General features: G+C 50.4%; 1 protein-coding gene and 1 long non-coding RNA gene across 4 annotated transcripts in view; one reads left to right on the forward strand and one right to left on the reverse strand.

The window, feature by feature from the left end:
* The window catches only part of SH3GLB2 (SH3 domain containing GRB2 like, endophilin B2), a 41,118-nt gene extending 35,497 nt beyond the window's left edge, over window positions 1-5,621 (forward strand). For all 3 annotated transcript variants that reach the window (XM_066610666.1, XM_066610667.1, XM_066610668.1), the window contains 4 exons: window positions 370-459; window positions 1,236-1,336; window positions 2,905-3,178; window positions 3,736-5,621. In XM_066610666.1, coding sequence (XP_066466763.1) covers window positions 370-459; window positions 1,236-1,336; window positions 2,905-3,178; window positions 3,736-3,843 — 573 coding nt within the window. In that variant the 3' untranslated portion in view covers window positions 3,844-5,621. The remainder of the gene's footprint in view (window positions 1-369; window positions 460-1,235; window positions 1,337-2,904; window positions 3,179-3,735) is intronic.
* Window positions 5,622-13,017: 7,396 nt separating this feature from the next.
* LOC136635667 (uncharacterized) lies at window positions 13,018-15,385 on the reverse strand. Its single transcript, XR_010793408.1, has 2 exons — window positions 15,320-15,385; window positions 13,018-13,432 (listed from the first exon to the last, which is right to left on the reverse strand). It is a non-coding gene; the product is annotated as an uncharacterized lncRNA (long non-coding RNA).
* Window positions 15,386-15,865: the final 480 nt, after the last annotated feature.

The raw sequence follows: 15,865 nt of genomic DNA on the forward strand, positions 1-15,865 counted from the left end.
GCCGCTCAGAGGCCAGGGTTTCCCACCTGTTGAGGTCCACTCCTAAGGCCTTCAGATCCCTCTTGCAGATGTCCTTGTATCGCAGCTGTGGTCTACCTGTAGACATGGGCATGGACTCACAAACCCTTGCTCTGCACACAGAAGGTCCTGGCTCTCCAAGGATCTGATTCCTTTTGGAAAGGGGGGTGCCAACTTAGTATTGCAAGCTAGATGGAACGAAGCCCTCGAAACTAAAAGCACTTGGAGTTTGGGGCTGGGGGAGATAACAGACACTAGAGTTAAGCGTGACTACATTGTCCCAGGTTTCTGTGCCTCGCTCATGCTTGTCAAAACCTTCACCTCCTCACCGTCCTTTTCTCCATCTCGCAGGCAGAACACGAACTTCGGCTGGCCCAGTCGGAATTCGATAGGCAGGCGGAGGTGACCCGCCTCCTCCTGGAAGGCATCAGTAGCACACATGTGAGTGTCTGGAGGAAAGATGGTGGACTTCCGTCTTGGGGAGATGCTGGCTGGGATGTGACCGGGCATCTTGGAGTGGAGTGGATCTGCTTGTAAAAAATCTGGCTCCTTGGACAAATAGAGATCTGAGGAGAGCAGCCGGTGTCGGTTTCCTTTCTTAGATGTTAGAATGCTAGAACTCAGGGCTGCCCGTGAAGCTGACTGGTCCAGAGGCTGCAAACCCACAAAAAGAGTGTTACGTGCAACCAACCAGTATCCTTGGTTTGTTTCTCACAATTCGAGAGGCGCTTGCTGTGACGCCTTAAGGAGAGCTGCAATGTTCAGAGGCTCGTGGTGATTTTGGTTGCCATCTTTTGTGCAAAACACCTTTTCCTGCTCACCCCACACCTCTTCTCTCCGTCTGTTCCCCCCCCCACACACACACACACACTCTCAAGTGTTCGTGTGTGCTTAGTGAGATTTTGTTTGGCTTGTTTTTTAAACAGTCCATGTGAGAACACGTGTACCCACCGCTGTTCTGTTGAGTTCCCCATTGTCTCTTCCACATGGCAGGGGGATTGATTGTCATTTCAAACAAACCTAGCATTACCACGGGCCTTCTCCTGCCCCACGCATGGAAATAAGTTGCGCAGTTCTTTGCATCCTGGCCTAGTGAAGGAATCTCTGGGTACCAGGTTCAGTACGTGCTGTGAAGCCCGTTTGTACCCGAGGCCCTAGTCAGCTCTGATTGCTCTCAAATCCAGAGTTCTGGCCTCATGGCTTTTTCCTCTCCTCAGGTCAACCACCTCCGCTGCCTCCATGAGTTTGCAGAAGCTCAGGCCACGTACTATGCTCAATGCTACCAGTACATGTTGGATCTGCAGAAGCAACTGGGCAGGTGAGGGAAGAGACTGCTCTTTAAAAGCCATTTTAGTAGATGAGCTCACCGCTGATTGACACTTTTTTAAATAGAGGGGTAGAATTTCCATTGCCCTGATGATGAAGGGGCATCAACTGGGTCCAGGCTCCTGTCTGCTGTTCAGTTCTCTGGCTGACCCCATATCCTTTCAGGGGCAGAGCGACAGCCCTAATCATAGCTTAGCAGCTGGAGCTTCATGCTAACCAGGGGGCAGAAGGTAGATCAGGATTGCTGGATGCTTGGCCCTTGGTCACCCTTGGTCACCAAGGGTTTCTAGCTTTCACCTGCAGTTGTGCCGTAGTCATTGGCAACCAAGGCTCTCTTTCTTTTAAATCTGGCCCTAAGTTACTACGGCACCTGAGATTTCAGCAGCCTCGCTAGACATTCAGGTCTGGCTTCTGCAGAAAGGGAGCTCACGTTCTGTCTCTGTTCTCTGCATTCTTTTCCATGCCTGCAGCTCCAGAGGAGAAATGTAAGTAAAAGACCAAAGTGGGTGTCAAAATGAAGGGGGGGGATTAGGTTAGAGTTTGTCGCTTTCCCTTCGGCGCGCTGTCCATGAGAAACACCTTGTGTATGTAAAGCTGAGCCTCGGGAATTAGTTTTCGTCCCCCGGTTGCTAATCACCAAGTGGCGAAGGGGATGCTCAGTCCACTTGCAACACCAGCAAGGAGTTGTCCCTTTTTCTCCCAGGTGCTCGGGGTGGACGCACACCTGAAGACGGTTCGGAAACTGCAGTTAGTTCAGAATGCGGCGGCCCGTGTGGTCCCTGGAGCTAGGCGGTTTGACTCTGTCAGCCCGCTTCTCCGGGGGCTACATTGGCTGCCCATTCGTTTCCGGGCCCAATTCAAGGTGCTGGTCTTGACCTTTAAAGCCCTATACTGCTCTGGGCCAGGCTATCTTAGAGATCGCCTACCCCCGTACAATCCAGCTCGTCCCCTCAGGTCACCAGAGAAGGCCTTTTTACAAGTGCCGCCGCCTAGGGAGGTCCGTGGGGCGGCGGCAAGAAACAGGGCCTTCTCAGTAGTGGCACCAACGTTGTGGAACTCCCTTCCCCTTGACTTGAGAATGGCTCCCTCTCTGGAGACTTTTCGGCGAGGCCTGAAGACCTTGTTGTTTAATCAAGCCTTCTGACTTCATGGCCTTTTTAACATCTTTTATACATCTTTTAGTTGCTTTCTACAGGCTTGATTCCTCTAAGTACTGCTGTTTTATGCCCTTTTATTCTGACTTTTCTCGGACTGCTGTTTTTATGGGTTCTGCTAATGTGTTTTTTTAATGTGTTTTTATCTGTTTGTGAAATTATGTTTTAATCTGTTTTATATGTTGTTAGCCGCCCTGGGTCCCTTTGGGGAGAAGGGCGGGATAGAAATAAAGTTTTATTATTATTATTATTATTTTACCCACACACCCTTGTGCGAAAGGTTAGAGTGATCGACCCCTGACCCAGCCAGTGGCCTTCATGCTTGAACCGCCCCAGTGCGCGTGCGATAGGAAAGCATTCCACACTGCAGTGAGCCCTCTTTTTTTCTCCTTTACCCTCCTTTTAGGCTCCCTGGGACGTTTGTGGGCAATGCGGAGTCCACGTCTCCTCCCCCCGTCCCCACCTCTCCTGCTGCCATCGCTGCCGCCGCCGCCGCAGGCCCGGCAGTGCCCACCATTCCAGTGGTGCCCACGGTTGTCGGCGGGCCTAACTCTGCCCCGGCCGTCGAAGCGCTGAACCCCGACGACGTCAAGCCTCCCGCCAGCGGGACGCGGAAGGCCCGAGTGCTCTATGACTACGATGCGGCCGACAGCAGCGAGTTATCTCTGTTTTCGGACGAGGTTGGTGGCGTTCAGCAGGAACGCTTGACAAAGTGGGGAAGCAGGGGTGCCGCCGTAGGTCAGCCTCTCCCACTGGAAAGCTCTGCCTTGCGGCAGCCTGGCAGGCTCATGTGCAGACGAGAACCCTCCTGTAATAGGGGCCAGTTGCCCTCTTGAAGTGGCATTTCCAGGCTTGCTTCAGCCACTTTAGATCCAGGCTCATCGTCTGGTCTTGGGTCTCCATGAGAACAGGCTCCAAAGGATCCCCAAGCATTTCGGCCTCTGTAGAAGGCACCTTGGCTAGCCTGGCTGAAGAGCCTAGATTGAGCTACCAGATGCCATGAGCCTCATCGCCGCTGGTTGACCAGGTGCCAAGGTGGTGGCAGAGCAGCCCTTAAACACATGGGCATAATTGGTCAGCTGGCACTCATGGCACTGGTCAGATGCAGCAACACCTCCGGTGACTTTCCTCACTTTCAGAGTTTGCTGTGAGTCTTGTTCGAAATCAAGAGTTCCACCCCATTTATTGGGCACTTGACTTGTTCCTAGTCCCACTTCTCGCTCTCTTTCCTCTTCAGATGATCACTGTGTACAGCCTGCCGGGCATGGATCCAGACTGGCTCATAGGGGAGCGGGGCAACCAGAAGGGAAAAGTCCCCGTCACCTACTTGGAACTGCTGAGTTAAGAGCTCTGGGGGCCGGCAAGTCTCCGCCTCTGATGTCCTGGCATTTTTTCCCAGAAGGCTGACAGCTGCTTCACCCAAGGTCCATTTCGCTCTCTTCAGGGTCAGATTTTTCCTCACGTAACAGATGTTTGGATGGGAAGGGTAAAGAGGTGACACCGAGCAGGTGGGGGGAGCTGTCCCTTCACTTTGGCAAGGACCCTGGGACTGAGTCCCATCACGCATCCACACAACCGGCTTTGGGAGTCGGTGGTAACAGGTCTTGGATTCCCTCTACAGTTCAAGCCCTTTGTGACTGGCTGGCTGTTGTTGCAAGAGCGAGTCTCTCTGCTTGCGTTTGCAATTTTTTTTCTCCCTGATGCAGCCACTCAGCTTGGCTTCAGATGCAGAGATTTCCTAAAATTGAACTGTTACGAGGTGCTTTTCCTGGCTTCCGATTCCCTCTTCATTTCAGTCCCGCTTCCAGCTGTCTTATTCATTCCATGGGGCGACGGGGGGAAGCTGGTTGTGTTTCCAGGGCTTCCACAAGCCCTCTGTTCCTCTCCCCAGTGAACCTCGAGCCCCCAGGAAAGCACTAGAATGCTGATCTGCTCTGAGGCCCCCATGAGACCCGCAGGGAAGAGTTAGGTGGAACAAGAGAAGCTGCTTGCCGTGATGTGGTGTTGCTTTTGGTGTCTGCATATAGATGACCTCCCCCTCCTAAGAATGTGCTACCCTTAAAAAACAAAACTCAGTTCTATTCTCTCTCCACACTTTGCCCCTTGAACTGGCCAGGCTGGAAATGGTGAGTCTCCTTAACCATCAAGGGCAGCTCCTGTTTCAAGCTTCTCCTCCACCTGGCCGCTTGAACCGCATGCAAAGGAGAGGCTGGGGATTTTTCTGTCCCCCTCTCCCTCCTGCTCTGCTTATACAGGAACAGCAGAAGGGGCAAAACTCCTGGCTTGTTTTAAGAAGCAGCCCGTCTTCCCTGGACCTCCATCACCACCATTACTGCAAAGTAAGCCATAGTTGTTCTTGGGAGGGACGGGTGTCAAGAGGATAGGAGCAGAGTGCAGTTCTCCTGCTGCCATTCCAGACATAACTGTGCAGACGCTGCTTGGCCAGCTTGCTTTATGTTCTCCAGAGAACTCTTGAGCCTCTCGTGCTTTTAATCTACTGTAAACGATCACAGGACCACGCAGCTGACTTTTTGCCTGTCGAGCACTTAGCCTGCCATTCTGTCTTGTTCTCTGTGGGTTCCCCTGTTCTTCTCAAAGAAGGCTGGATAGGGACTCAGACTCAACGTGAGAGGAAAAGTGGGTTCCTGTCATTTGTACAAACTCCCATCATCTGGGTATCTGGGCCAGCCTGGCACTGGGCTAGAAGAAACCTTAGCAAGCCAGAACCGCTTCCTGGAGGCCCCTGGAATCCGTTCTGTTTCACCTCGCCCAATGCCAGCCTGGCACTACCCAAAGCTTCTCACATCCAGCCTGAAAGGCGTAGAGCTCTAGCACAGATTTGACCCCCTTGTGAGTATAACCTCTGAAGAAGTGCCCGTGCTGAAGTGAAGGGGGGGCACTACTGTGCAGGAGAACTTCCTGGCAGCTGGTTCCTTTGCACAGCTCTTACCTGTCAACCTCCCCCCCCCCCCCGCTGCCGTAACTGCTAAGGTCAAAGTGGCTGCTATCTTATTTTGCTGTGAATACTACTACTCTGGATGGGAGGGAAGGAAGCAAAGAGATGTAAAGGAAAGCTCTGACACTCCTGTTACTGCTAATGTGAAAAATAAATTAATACCTGCAGCTTGGCTTGTCTTTAGTCTTTTCCTGCGTCCGCCCCTTTCCAGGGACCTAGAATGAACGTAGGTATATGGTGGTTGTAACCAGAGTCTAAGGAAGTACTACCAGGTAGTGTTATTGGAGGGAAACGTAAAAACAGAACAATAAGTGGTTCTTTGTGGATCTCACAAACCAGCATCATGCTGAGTTGGCTGCTTGAAGACTGTCTTGAAGTCTGGTCCTCAAGCCCCAGCACAACATTATTGTCAATCACACTTAGAAAGCATCAAGTTGTCCTTGCTTCTGCTGCCCTTCCTCCTTCTGTCCAGGAGCCCCTGTATAACAAAACATAACACGTGAACATAACATATCTCCCCTGGGGGCTGGGGATAAGAATAGGCCCTCAGTTTGGCTGTACTTGTCCTAAGAGGCGACTAAACAGCCACCGGGTAGATGGGACTCATCAGCCTGGGAAGGCAGCTTATCTGAGAGAACGAAAACTCTGATTCCAACCCTCCACTGCCTTGTGGCTACATCCAGTTGTGGAAGAGGCTTCAGGAGTCAATCTCGAGGCAAAATCTGGAGCCGGAGTCCCTGAGGCAGTTCATGGCTGAACACAGTCATGTTCTGGCAATTCCTGCGACGCCACTGGAACCAACCGTATTGGTCTCTGCCTTTCCATTGGACCATTTCAGCGACGTGGAGAGGGGGGATTTGCTGCATGGGTAACAGCCTATCCTCCATACCTACTTTACCCAGGCTTCGCGCACTGGAGAGGACACTCTGTTGCAGAACCACCATTCAGAGCGTGACACCATAGTCTTCTGAGACCGAAGGATGCCAACAAGAAACACGTGAACATAGCAACTTTAGACTACTAGCAAATGCCCCTCCTCAAAGGCCAATCCTGTCTTTCTCTTCATATTTGTACGCACAACAGTACTTTACCAGACTCTGTACTGGGTCAGTCTGTGACCCAATTTGGGATCAGGCCATAGGACCATCTAGTCCAGCTTCCTGGATCTCACAGTGACCCACCAAATGCCTCGGGGAGCACACAAGACCCAACGAGAGACCACCACTCCTGCAGGCAGGAGTGGGGGATGGCAGAAAACACGGAAGGCTATTGGTATTGGTGGGAAACTTCTTTCAACACTGGAATTTGGGGTGGTTCGTTTCATTGCAGGTTCCTTTGGGAGCGGAGTGGGGGGGGGTTAGTCCCATTGCACACTGCTTGATTTTCTCCTGTTCTCATTCTGCGGGGCCAACAGGGCTACCAGGTCAAATCCATTCTGTTCCCCCACCCCCACCCTGGCCGACTAGCCCCTCACTCCAGATGCAGCTGCATCTTCCCTAGACTGGTGGTCAGCTTGACATTTCGTGTTCTTTTGGCCTCTCTTGCCACAAAAGCAGGGTGAGAAGTCCATGGTGGTGTCTGAAGTTACTATCTGGTATCTCTACTAGTGGGTAAAAGGAAAGGATAAGTCTGAAGAAACATCAAAGACCTGAAACTCCCCCAAATTTCATGAAGAGAAAGTAATGTGGGGTTTTTTTTGTTTTTTGTTTTTGAAAGATGCATTCATTAGCTGTAAAGCAAAGTAACGATCATTGGCATAGAATAAATGCATCTCTGCATGCCATGGAAAATGTCTTGCCTACACAGAAATAACATGCAACATATCCTTTCATTCACACACCAGTGCAATACACAGGCTGGCCACCCTGCAAAAGTAAAAAATATCACTGGGATGCAGATAGTATTTACTTGTATTGAAAGTGCCTATTTAACACCTATCTAGCACCTATCTAATGCCTAGATAGCATTTATATAACATTTATCGATGACACATTGCTGATGCGTTAATACATATTAAAATAAAATTTGTTTACATAAAAGCAAGCGGAAAGATATGCCAGTCAAATACAGTAACGAAAATAAGACCTAGCGCATTGCGTGTGTGTATATTCATGAATAAATACAGACCGGATCCCTCCCCCGAAAATAAGACCTAGTACATTGCGTATGTGTATTTTCATGAATGAATATAGACCGGATCTCCCCCCCCCAAAAAAATAAGACCTAGTGCATTGCGTGTGTGTATTTTCATGAATGAGTATAGACCGGATCCCCCCCCCCCGAAAATAAGACCTAGTACATTGCGTGTGTGTATTTTCATGAATTAGTATAGACCGGATCTCCCCCCCCCCCGAAAATAAGACCTAGTGTATTGTGTGTGTGCATATTCATGAATGAATATAGACCGAATCCCCCCAAAAGTAAGACCTAGTGCACTGTGTGTATTTTCACGAATATAGACCAGATCCCCCCCGAAAATAAGACCTAGCGCATTGCGTGTGTGTATTTTCATGAATATAGACCAGATCCCCCCCCCCCCGAAAATAAGACCTAGCGTATTGAGTGTGTGTATATTCATGTATAAATTTCACTGGGTAGTATTTACTTGTATTGAAAGTGCCTATCTGGCACCTATATAACATTTGTCGATGACACACTGCTGATGCATTGAGATATATTAAAATAAAATGTATTGACTTTACGTAAAAGCAAGAGGAAAGATATGCCAGTCAAATACAGTAGCATTCCATTGGAAACCATTCCAAACCATTGGAACTCTGGTTTTTGGCATCTCCTTCGAACCAGTGTCTGTGAGCATTCAGAGCCCAGGTCAGGCAGGCAGGTCACCTGGGCTCTGGACTTGGAGCCCACCAGCTGGGTAGACCTTCCTGTGCACAAAGAATGCTGCAGAAAGGGCTTCAAATCACCCCCAACTGACGCCAGATTAGATAAAGAGGACTGGTTTGGGAAAAAATGCTGGGGGGGGGGGCAAACTGCTGGTTCAGGGAGGGCAAAGCCCCCCTGGCCCCCCTAGCTACAGCCATGAGAAGACCCTCCCAGGTGAGTGTGCTCAGGGTTGCAGCCTCCCACCTGCGTCTCCAGCCCAGCCAATCAGAATCCCCCGTTTGGAACCCTGCCCACCCATGCAGCCACCTCTGCGTAGGGACCCGCGCCATCTCTAGGTGAGTGTCGGAGGTGGCCTGGGGGGGGGGTTTCCTTTTCTCCACCCCCATGCAATGCTTTGACCCCCTCCGCACTAGCACCCGGGGCAGCCCCCTGTCCACCTGCACCAGTTTCACTGCTGATCTGAGTCTTGCTGCCCCACTGGACTCTGCTGGGGGTGGGAAGGCAGGACTGGGAGGTCCTGCTGCTGCTGGGGGCAAGAATGTAGCCCCCCCCCCGGATGCTGGCCCTGCAAAGGCTGCTGCCAGGGATGGGGGGGGCAGGGAGCTTTGGGGGGTTTCATCCCACTCCCCAACCACAAGGGGGCAGGAGCAGCCTGGGAGCTCTGCAGGAGGAGTGCAGACAGAGGGGGGAGAGGTGGGGGGCTCTCTTCCCCCCCCCCCACATGCAATGCTCTGACCATTAATGAGACCCCAGGGCAGAGTCCTAGCCATCTGCATTGTAAGTCCTGCGGCCAGTCTTCCTTCCTACGAGTAAGACATATTCTGTAGCAGATCCTGTAGACTTGGCAGTAGCTTTGCTGCTGTGGTCCTTCTGCTGGGGACAAGAATGCAGCCCCCCCCCCAAGGATGCTGGCCTTTGGGGCTCAGAACCCATCCTGCATACAGAAAGGAGACTGAACTTTAGTCTATCCCCAGGAAATAGCAGTGTATGTACCACCCAAGCCACAGATCTTCTGGAATGCATGTTGGGGAAGGGTCTTGGGGTCTTCAAGCCATCCATGCTGGTTTGAGAGTGATTGAGCCTGTGGGGTGGGTTCCCAGCAGGACTGGTTAAGACTGGGAAATGCCTTTCTGGGGTAGATCCCTAACAGTGGGGCTGGGGCTAGTGGGAAAGGGTGCAGGAGAGTTGTTTTAAGAGTAGGGCACACAAGATGAGTTGGGTGGGCTTAAGTCGTTTTGCCCAAGTCCTCCAAGGGTGAATCTCCAGCTGGTGGGTGCTGTATTCAGGGCCAGAGGTGTAGATCTCTGGTAGCTGCCCAGAGACCCAGTGGCTGTGGGTGCCAACTCCCAGGTGGGCTGTTTGCCCCCCCACCATGAGGCTGTACAAGGCTCAAGTCCAAGTTCTGAGAAGGTTTCCCCCATCAGGCCTGTCATGGTATTTCATGTGGGTTTTTATGTTCTCTTGCATTGGTATCAGAGCAGATGGGGCTCCTCGGGTGTAAAAGATTCAGGTGCAAATGGTAGGGTTCATTAGGGAAGAGGCAGCCTCGCTGGTGGATGAGATCGAAGGGAAAGGCAGCCTTCCTTTGGTGCTGTGAGTAACTCAGAGAATCCAAAGTAATTCTGGCTAGTGAGCAAAAGAGTGGAAGTGTGTCAGGGTCTGATCTCTTCTCTGGAGGGGTCTTTGGGAAGCTCCCTGCCTGGGGGGGGGTCCTGCAGGTCTGGGAGCCTCCTTTAATGGGGGGGGGGCTTTTAGCCAGCTACCTGCCTGGAGTGTGTAGAAGCCCTTTTTGCTCTTGATTCCTGGTGGAGGCATCAGAATAAAGTGTGTGTTTCTTATTCCTTTGTCTTTGGGTCTGACTGATGCGTCTGGGAACCTTAAAGGGGAATAGGAGAGAGAAGCTGCTGAATGGCTTCTGGTGCAGGGAAGGGGGATCTGGCCCAGGGAACCCCTCCAGGGTTACTAGTTGTGGGGTTTGGAGTTGTTTTTGGGAAGCTCCCAAAAGGGTTTCTGCCTGGGGGGTCCTGCAGTTCTGGGAGTCTCCTCTAGTGGGGATCTTTCAGCCAGCTGCCTGCCTGGAGTGTGTGTAGAAGCCCCTTTTGCTCTTGATCCCAGTGCCTGGATCAGAATAAAGTGTGTGTTTGTGATTCCTTTGTGTCTGGTTGTCAGGGAGCTCTGGGGGAAGCTTAAAGGGCCCTGCTAGCTGGCTCAGAGGCACTTTCTCCAGTGGGTGCTCCTCTTTCATTCAGCAGGGGGAGACTGACTGGCCCTCCCCCCCAGCAGAGCCTTTCCTATTGGCTGCCTGCTGGGGCTCTTTAGCATATTTTTGCATTGCCCTTTTGGGACAGGGATTGATTTTGGCTTGATTTTCTCTGTAAACCACTTTGTGAGCTTTCTGTTGAAAAGCTGTCTGTAAATACTGTTAATAAAAATAATAAAAATAATAAAAAAATAAAAAATAATAAAAATAAAATAATAAAAGACAACCCTGACAAGGCAGTAGAGCAGAGAGAGGGGAAAGGCAGACTGTGGTTAATATCCTTTCTTTTTTTACATTATTTTTAATTTTAAAAAATTTTTAATTTAAAATTTTTTTAAATTTTTATTTTATTCCCCCTCACTTTTTATGTCCTTTTCTGTGTTTTTCCCAGGAAGAGCCACTTGCTGTGGCTCTTACTTTTTTTTTTTAATTCCTCCCCAGCAGTTTAGAAGACAAAACTCCGAGGAGCCCTGCAGCGCTCGTCCGGCGCCGTGGCTCAGTGAAGTTGGCGATCACTGATTTTGTAGCCTGCGTGAGGCAACAGAACCGGGTTCGATCCCAGCCGAGGGCTCGGCCGAGTGACAAGTGCTGGTTGTTACTGGATTATGGGTCCTGCCACCTGTACAGCCTTGGGCAAGTTGTACAGCCTCAATTGGCCCACTTGGCAGGACCCCAATTGGGGCTAAACAACTTAGAACCAAGAGAACAGGTAGGGGCCCATAAGTCCAGAAACATCCGGCCTTTTTTTGCACTGCCGGCAAAGGGGGGGGCAGCAAAAAAAAAAAATTTTTTTTTTTTGGCGCCGGAGGGATTCGAACCTCCGGCCTCACGCTCCATAGCCCTGCGCTCTCTCCATTAGGCTATAGGAGCGCTTGTGCTCAAGCTGCTCGGAACTAATATATAAGGTCTTGAGCCCAGCTGGTGGCCATCAGCGCCTCAAGTATTAGTTCCGAACGCTCGGAACCTCAGAGCTGCTATGGCTCAATTGGTAAAGCACTAGTCTGCGGAACCAAAGGTTGGGCGTTCGAATCCCCACGAGGAAAAATTTTTATTTTTTATTTTTTTTAGTTTGGGAGGTGCTCCATGGCTGCAAAATATAAAGGTTGGTTGTCAATTGCCAAAAGGGGGGCCAGTTGAGGCTGCAAAACTCCTCAAAGTTCAGTCCCAAGCAGGCTTTTGGGGGGGCTTTTTTTTTTTTTTTAAACTCTCAGGCAGGTGTTGAACCCACAGCCTCCAGCAGGGGGCTCACTCCAGGAGCTACAGCAGCAGTTCCCAGCCAGGGCAGGTGTTCTGAACCCTCCTCCCTGCAGAGTCCTGTAGGAGATACATGCACATAATCATCAAGACTGTTGGGGGGGGGGGGATCCTGTATTGGGAGCCCTCCCTCTCTCAGCACAAAAGGCAGGAGCCTGAAAGCTCCACGGCAGACACTCCCAATGGGAGATGGGGGCAGACCTGGTCCCTGCAAGGTCTTTTGCACCCCTTTATGTTCCACTCCAGCTGTGGCAGGAGTGCTTTTGCTATCAGGGAGCTCACACAGGATGGACGTGTGTGTGTGTGTGTGTGTGTGTGTGTGTGTGTGTGTGTGTGTGTGTGTGTCTTACCTCCATCTGTCCACAAAGAACTCCTACGCTGTGACTTCATCCCAGAGCAGGGAGGTGACTGGGCCAGATGGCAGCTCCCTCTTTAATAGCATCGTCACCATGGTACATACCTGGGGCTACCCCCCCCCCCCCCGACTCAGAACTCTCAACCCATCCACTGTCTGGTCTGGTCCCACAGTAAGTTAAGCCCCCAGAGGTCTTAACGTGAGCCTGGCAATGATGTACTTGGGGGGGAGGGGAGGGCTAAGGGGACAAGACCTACCAAGAGCCTCACTGGATCAGGCCAAAAGCGCATCTAGTCCAACTTCCTGCATCTCACACTGGCCACTATATGGCTCAAGAAGCACATAGGACACCTGCATCCTGTTGCCCTCCCTTGCATCTGGCATTCAGAGAAAGCCCATGCCATGTAACCTGTGTTGGGCTTTTCCTCCATCAATCCCCTTTTCAAGGCATCTAAGCCTTCAGGTGCCATCACCACATCCTGTGGCCAGGAGTTTCACAGACTAATTTTAATTAACATTCTTAATGCCGTAAGAACATAAGAAGCACCCTGCTGGATAAGGCCAAAGGCCCATCTAGTCCAGCTTCCTGTATCTCACAATGGCCCACCAGACGCCTCCAGGAACACACAAGACATCCTGTCGCATGTCACACACCATCAGGAGGACTTGTCCCTCCTTTCTCTAAAGAGCAGCATGGCACCTGGAGAAGAGAGTAACAGAATTCCACATGGTCACAAACGCGATCACAGGCGGTGCTATCTAAAGACTGGCACACCGACAAAACCTGCCCATCTCTGTCTGTTTGGCATTTGCCCAGACTACAGAAAGATACATACAAATCACAGCATTAATTGTTGCCAACACATAACTTTAATGGCCTTGGAGAGGTGTACAGTAGGTTATTTGCTTGCTGGAAACTCAGAATGGGCTCCGGTTATCAGGAAGGATTGCTGTACCCGGTCCTCCAGCTCTACATCAGCACAACATACTTTCCCTCTCTGACCAACCTTCCAACAATACAGTTTTGTTCCAGAGCCTGAGCTGTTGAAGAGGTAGAAGCTCTTCAGGCAGAGGGGGGTGAGGGATTTGCAGGAGGACATGCCTGGGTTTGGAGCCACAGGCCATCAGCAAGTGGGTGACCTGGAAGTGGAAGCAGTTGATCATCTTGGCCTCTTCCTTATCTCTTCTCACCATCTCTCCAAGCAGTAAGATAAGTAAGAAGGTGAAGACGCTATCACCATCTTTCGTCGTGGTGTTGATATCTGCTCCTCGAGGGATGGAAAAGTTGATGTGTTTTTATTTCTTGCAAACCATTAACAATTACACACACCCCTGTAAATCTCTGATTAAGGGGGGGGAATCTGAATTTTTAAACCATAGTCAAGGGAATGAGACGGGAAGCCAGATAGAGTGGGCTCTCATAAAGTCCAGTCCAACACAGGACATGCCCAGGATCTTACCCAGATTAAAATTCTATAAGATGCATCTTTGTGGGTGGTACAAATAAAAGTATTTGTATACAGTGACTTTACAGTGATCTCTCTTTCTGCTTCCTCCGAAGCAGGTCTAATGTCATCAACTTTTAAACATGCTCCTGGCCCAATCCTATCCAACTTTCCAGCACTGGTACAGCTGCAATGCAGCCCCAAGACCTCTGTGACTGCCCTCTCTTGGCAGGATGCTGTGCATTGGGAATCAGTGCTGGAAAGCTGGATAGGGCTGGACCCTACAAAGCTTCATATGTCCATTACAGGCATTGAAGGAGATCAAGAAAGACACTGTTAAGATTCATACATGCTGGGCTTGTGATCTCTCCATTCATTGAGGGTTGGGGGCTCAACAGGCCAGCATTACAAATCTGGCTGTAGTCTTGCTAATGTGGAGGGGTAGGGAAGAGGAAGAGGTGATTACTGTAGTTACCTAAGAGTGGTACAGTCTCTAATTTATTAAAAATATAATAAAAGATCCTTAGATACATTTTTTCCTTGACTTTTCCTTCTCTAAGGTGCCTGCTGAGTCAAGTTCAAGGCTCTACACATAACACACAACTTATAACACATCACTGGCATAGCAGAGAGCCAAGCTAGCAGGAGGAATGACTGTGTCTGTTTCAGATGGAAAAGAGGCTGACATCCTGGTGTTTGAAATTTACCCTCTTCTCAATCCTGTAATTACTAGTAAAATCTCCTTTTTCCTCCAAACCCCCCCCCCCCGTCCTGCTTCTAAGGCCAGTCCCACCCCCCCACCCCAGCCCCAGTTCACCAGACAGCTGCTAAGCTTCTACTTTATTCACTCTATTGACCTGTGTCTAAGTCAACCCAGGTTTTCAGGGTCCATTTTTAGGTATAATTTTTCAACTTATAGGCAAATGTATAGACAGTAAGCTTCCTTCCAATAGGTGGGGGGGGGGGGTTTGCCACAAGAAGAGATATCCCTACAGAATAGTCTAGATCAGGGGTGTCAAGCATAAGCCCCCCCCAGTAATAAATGGACTCTCTACTTGAGAACAAAGTACCATATGAAATGAGGTTGACACTCTTCTGCCTCTACCCGTGGCTTGATCTGTATCTTGTGAAGTGTGCAATTAAGTAACTCTTAAGCTCAATAGCCTGTATGTCCCCCATGGAGTACGAAGACAAGGATCTGAACACACTTGAGCTTTTCCACAGTCTCCAAGAGGAAATCTGTGACTGCTTCTGGATCTCACTAGGTAGGATGCTACCTTAAGGCCAGAGAATGTCCTGTTTGCCTTTTATTTTAATGGTGATGCAAAAAGGAGCTCAGTCGTCATATTTCTGAGAGTCACACAGTGTACGCCAAAGAACCACAGAAAGAAGGTGCGTGTGTGTGTGTGTGGGGGGGGTCAAATCAAGGCCCCTGAATCTCTCACCAAGCAGTTTCCCAGGATGATTCCCTTCCCGGTTCTAGTGTTGTGAGAAAGGGAGAAACACGTGCAACTTCAGAGCCCCCATAACACCCCCCTGCTGCCCCTTCCCTGGACTGGAACAGCCTCAGAACTGCTGCCTGCCCTCATCTGGAAGCCCCTGACCGCTTTGGATAGGGAATCTCCACCGGGCCCTTTGCAGCGACCCAGCAACGCGTTCCCACGTTCCACAGCCACCCGTGTCCAGCCCCCCTCCACGTATCACCTCCAGAAAACGCTCGGCTTCTCTCCTCCATCTTCAGCCCATCAGTATCAGTTCTGCACGTTCCGCGACCTCTGATTGGACGAGGCGCGCACGAGCAGCACGCCAGCATTGTGACGTCACGTGGGAAAAAAGTTGCAAGGAAAGGGGCGGGATTCCGAACTGGCTGGTGGGGGGGGGGCGTTTTGTTCAAGCCGCAACAGCACTGAAAATAAGTGTCTATTAAAATAATGAGTAATTCAGGGGTCTTTACCCTTTAAGCCCAGAGGGTTGCCAACTATCCAGGATTCAGCCTCAGCCACCAGACAACCCCAGAAGGCTGTTCACACTGCATCCTGGTGCAAAACACACATCCCATAGGAATAGCTTAGGGCAGAGACAACAACCCTGCAGTGTCTGCTTGTGCAGGGATGTTTTAAATCCCTTTTAAAATCCCTATTTATTTGCCAGCCCTCTTGCACTTCCATTCACGGCCACAGGAGGGCAGACTTTCCAGTCCCTGATTATTTGCCAGAACTTTTAAATTTTTATGGCATGAAGAAAATAAAA

The sequence above is a fragment of the Tiliqua scincoides genome, chromosome 16 (genome assembly GCF_035046505.1).
Source record: "Tiliqua scincoides isolate rTilSci1 chromosome 16, rTilSci1.hap2, whole genome shotgun sequence".
NCBI classification, from domain to species: Eukaryota; Metazoa; Chordata; class Lepidosauria; order Squamata; family Scincidae; genus Tiliqua; species Tiliqua scincoides.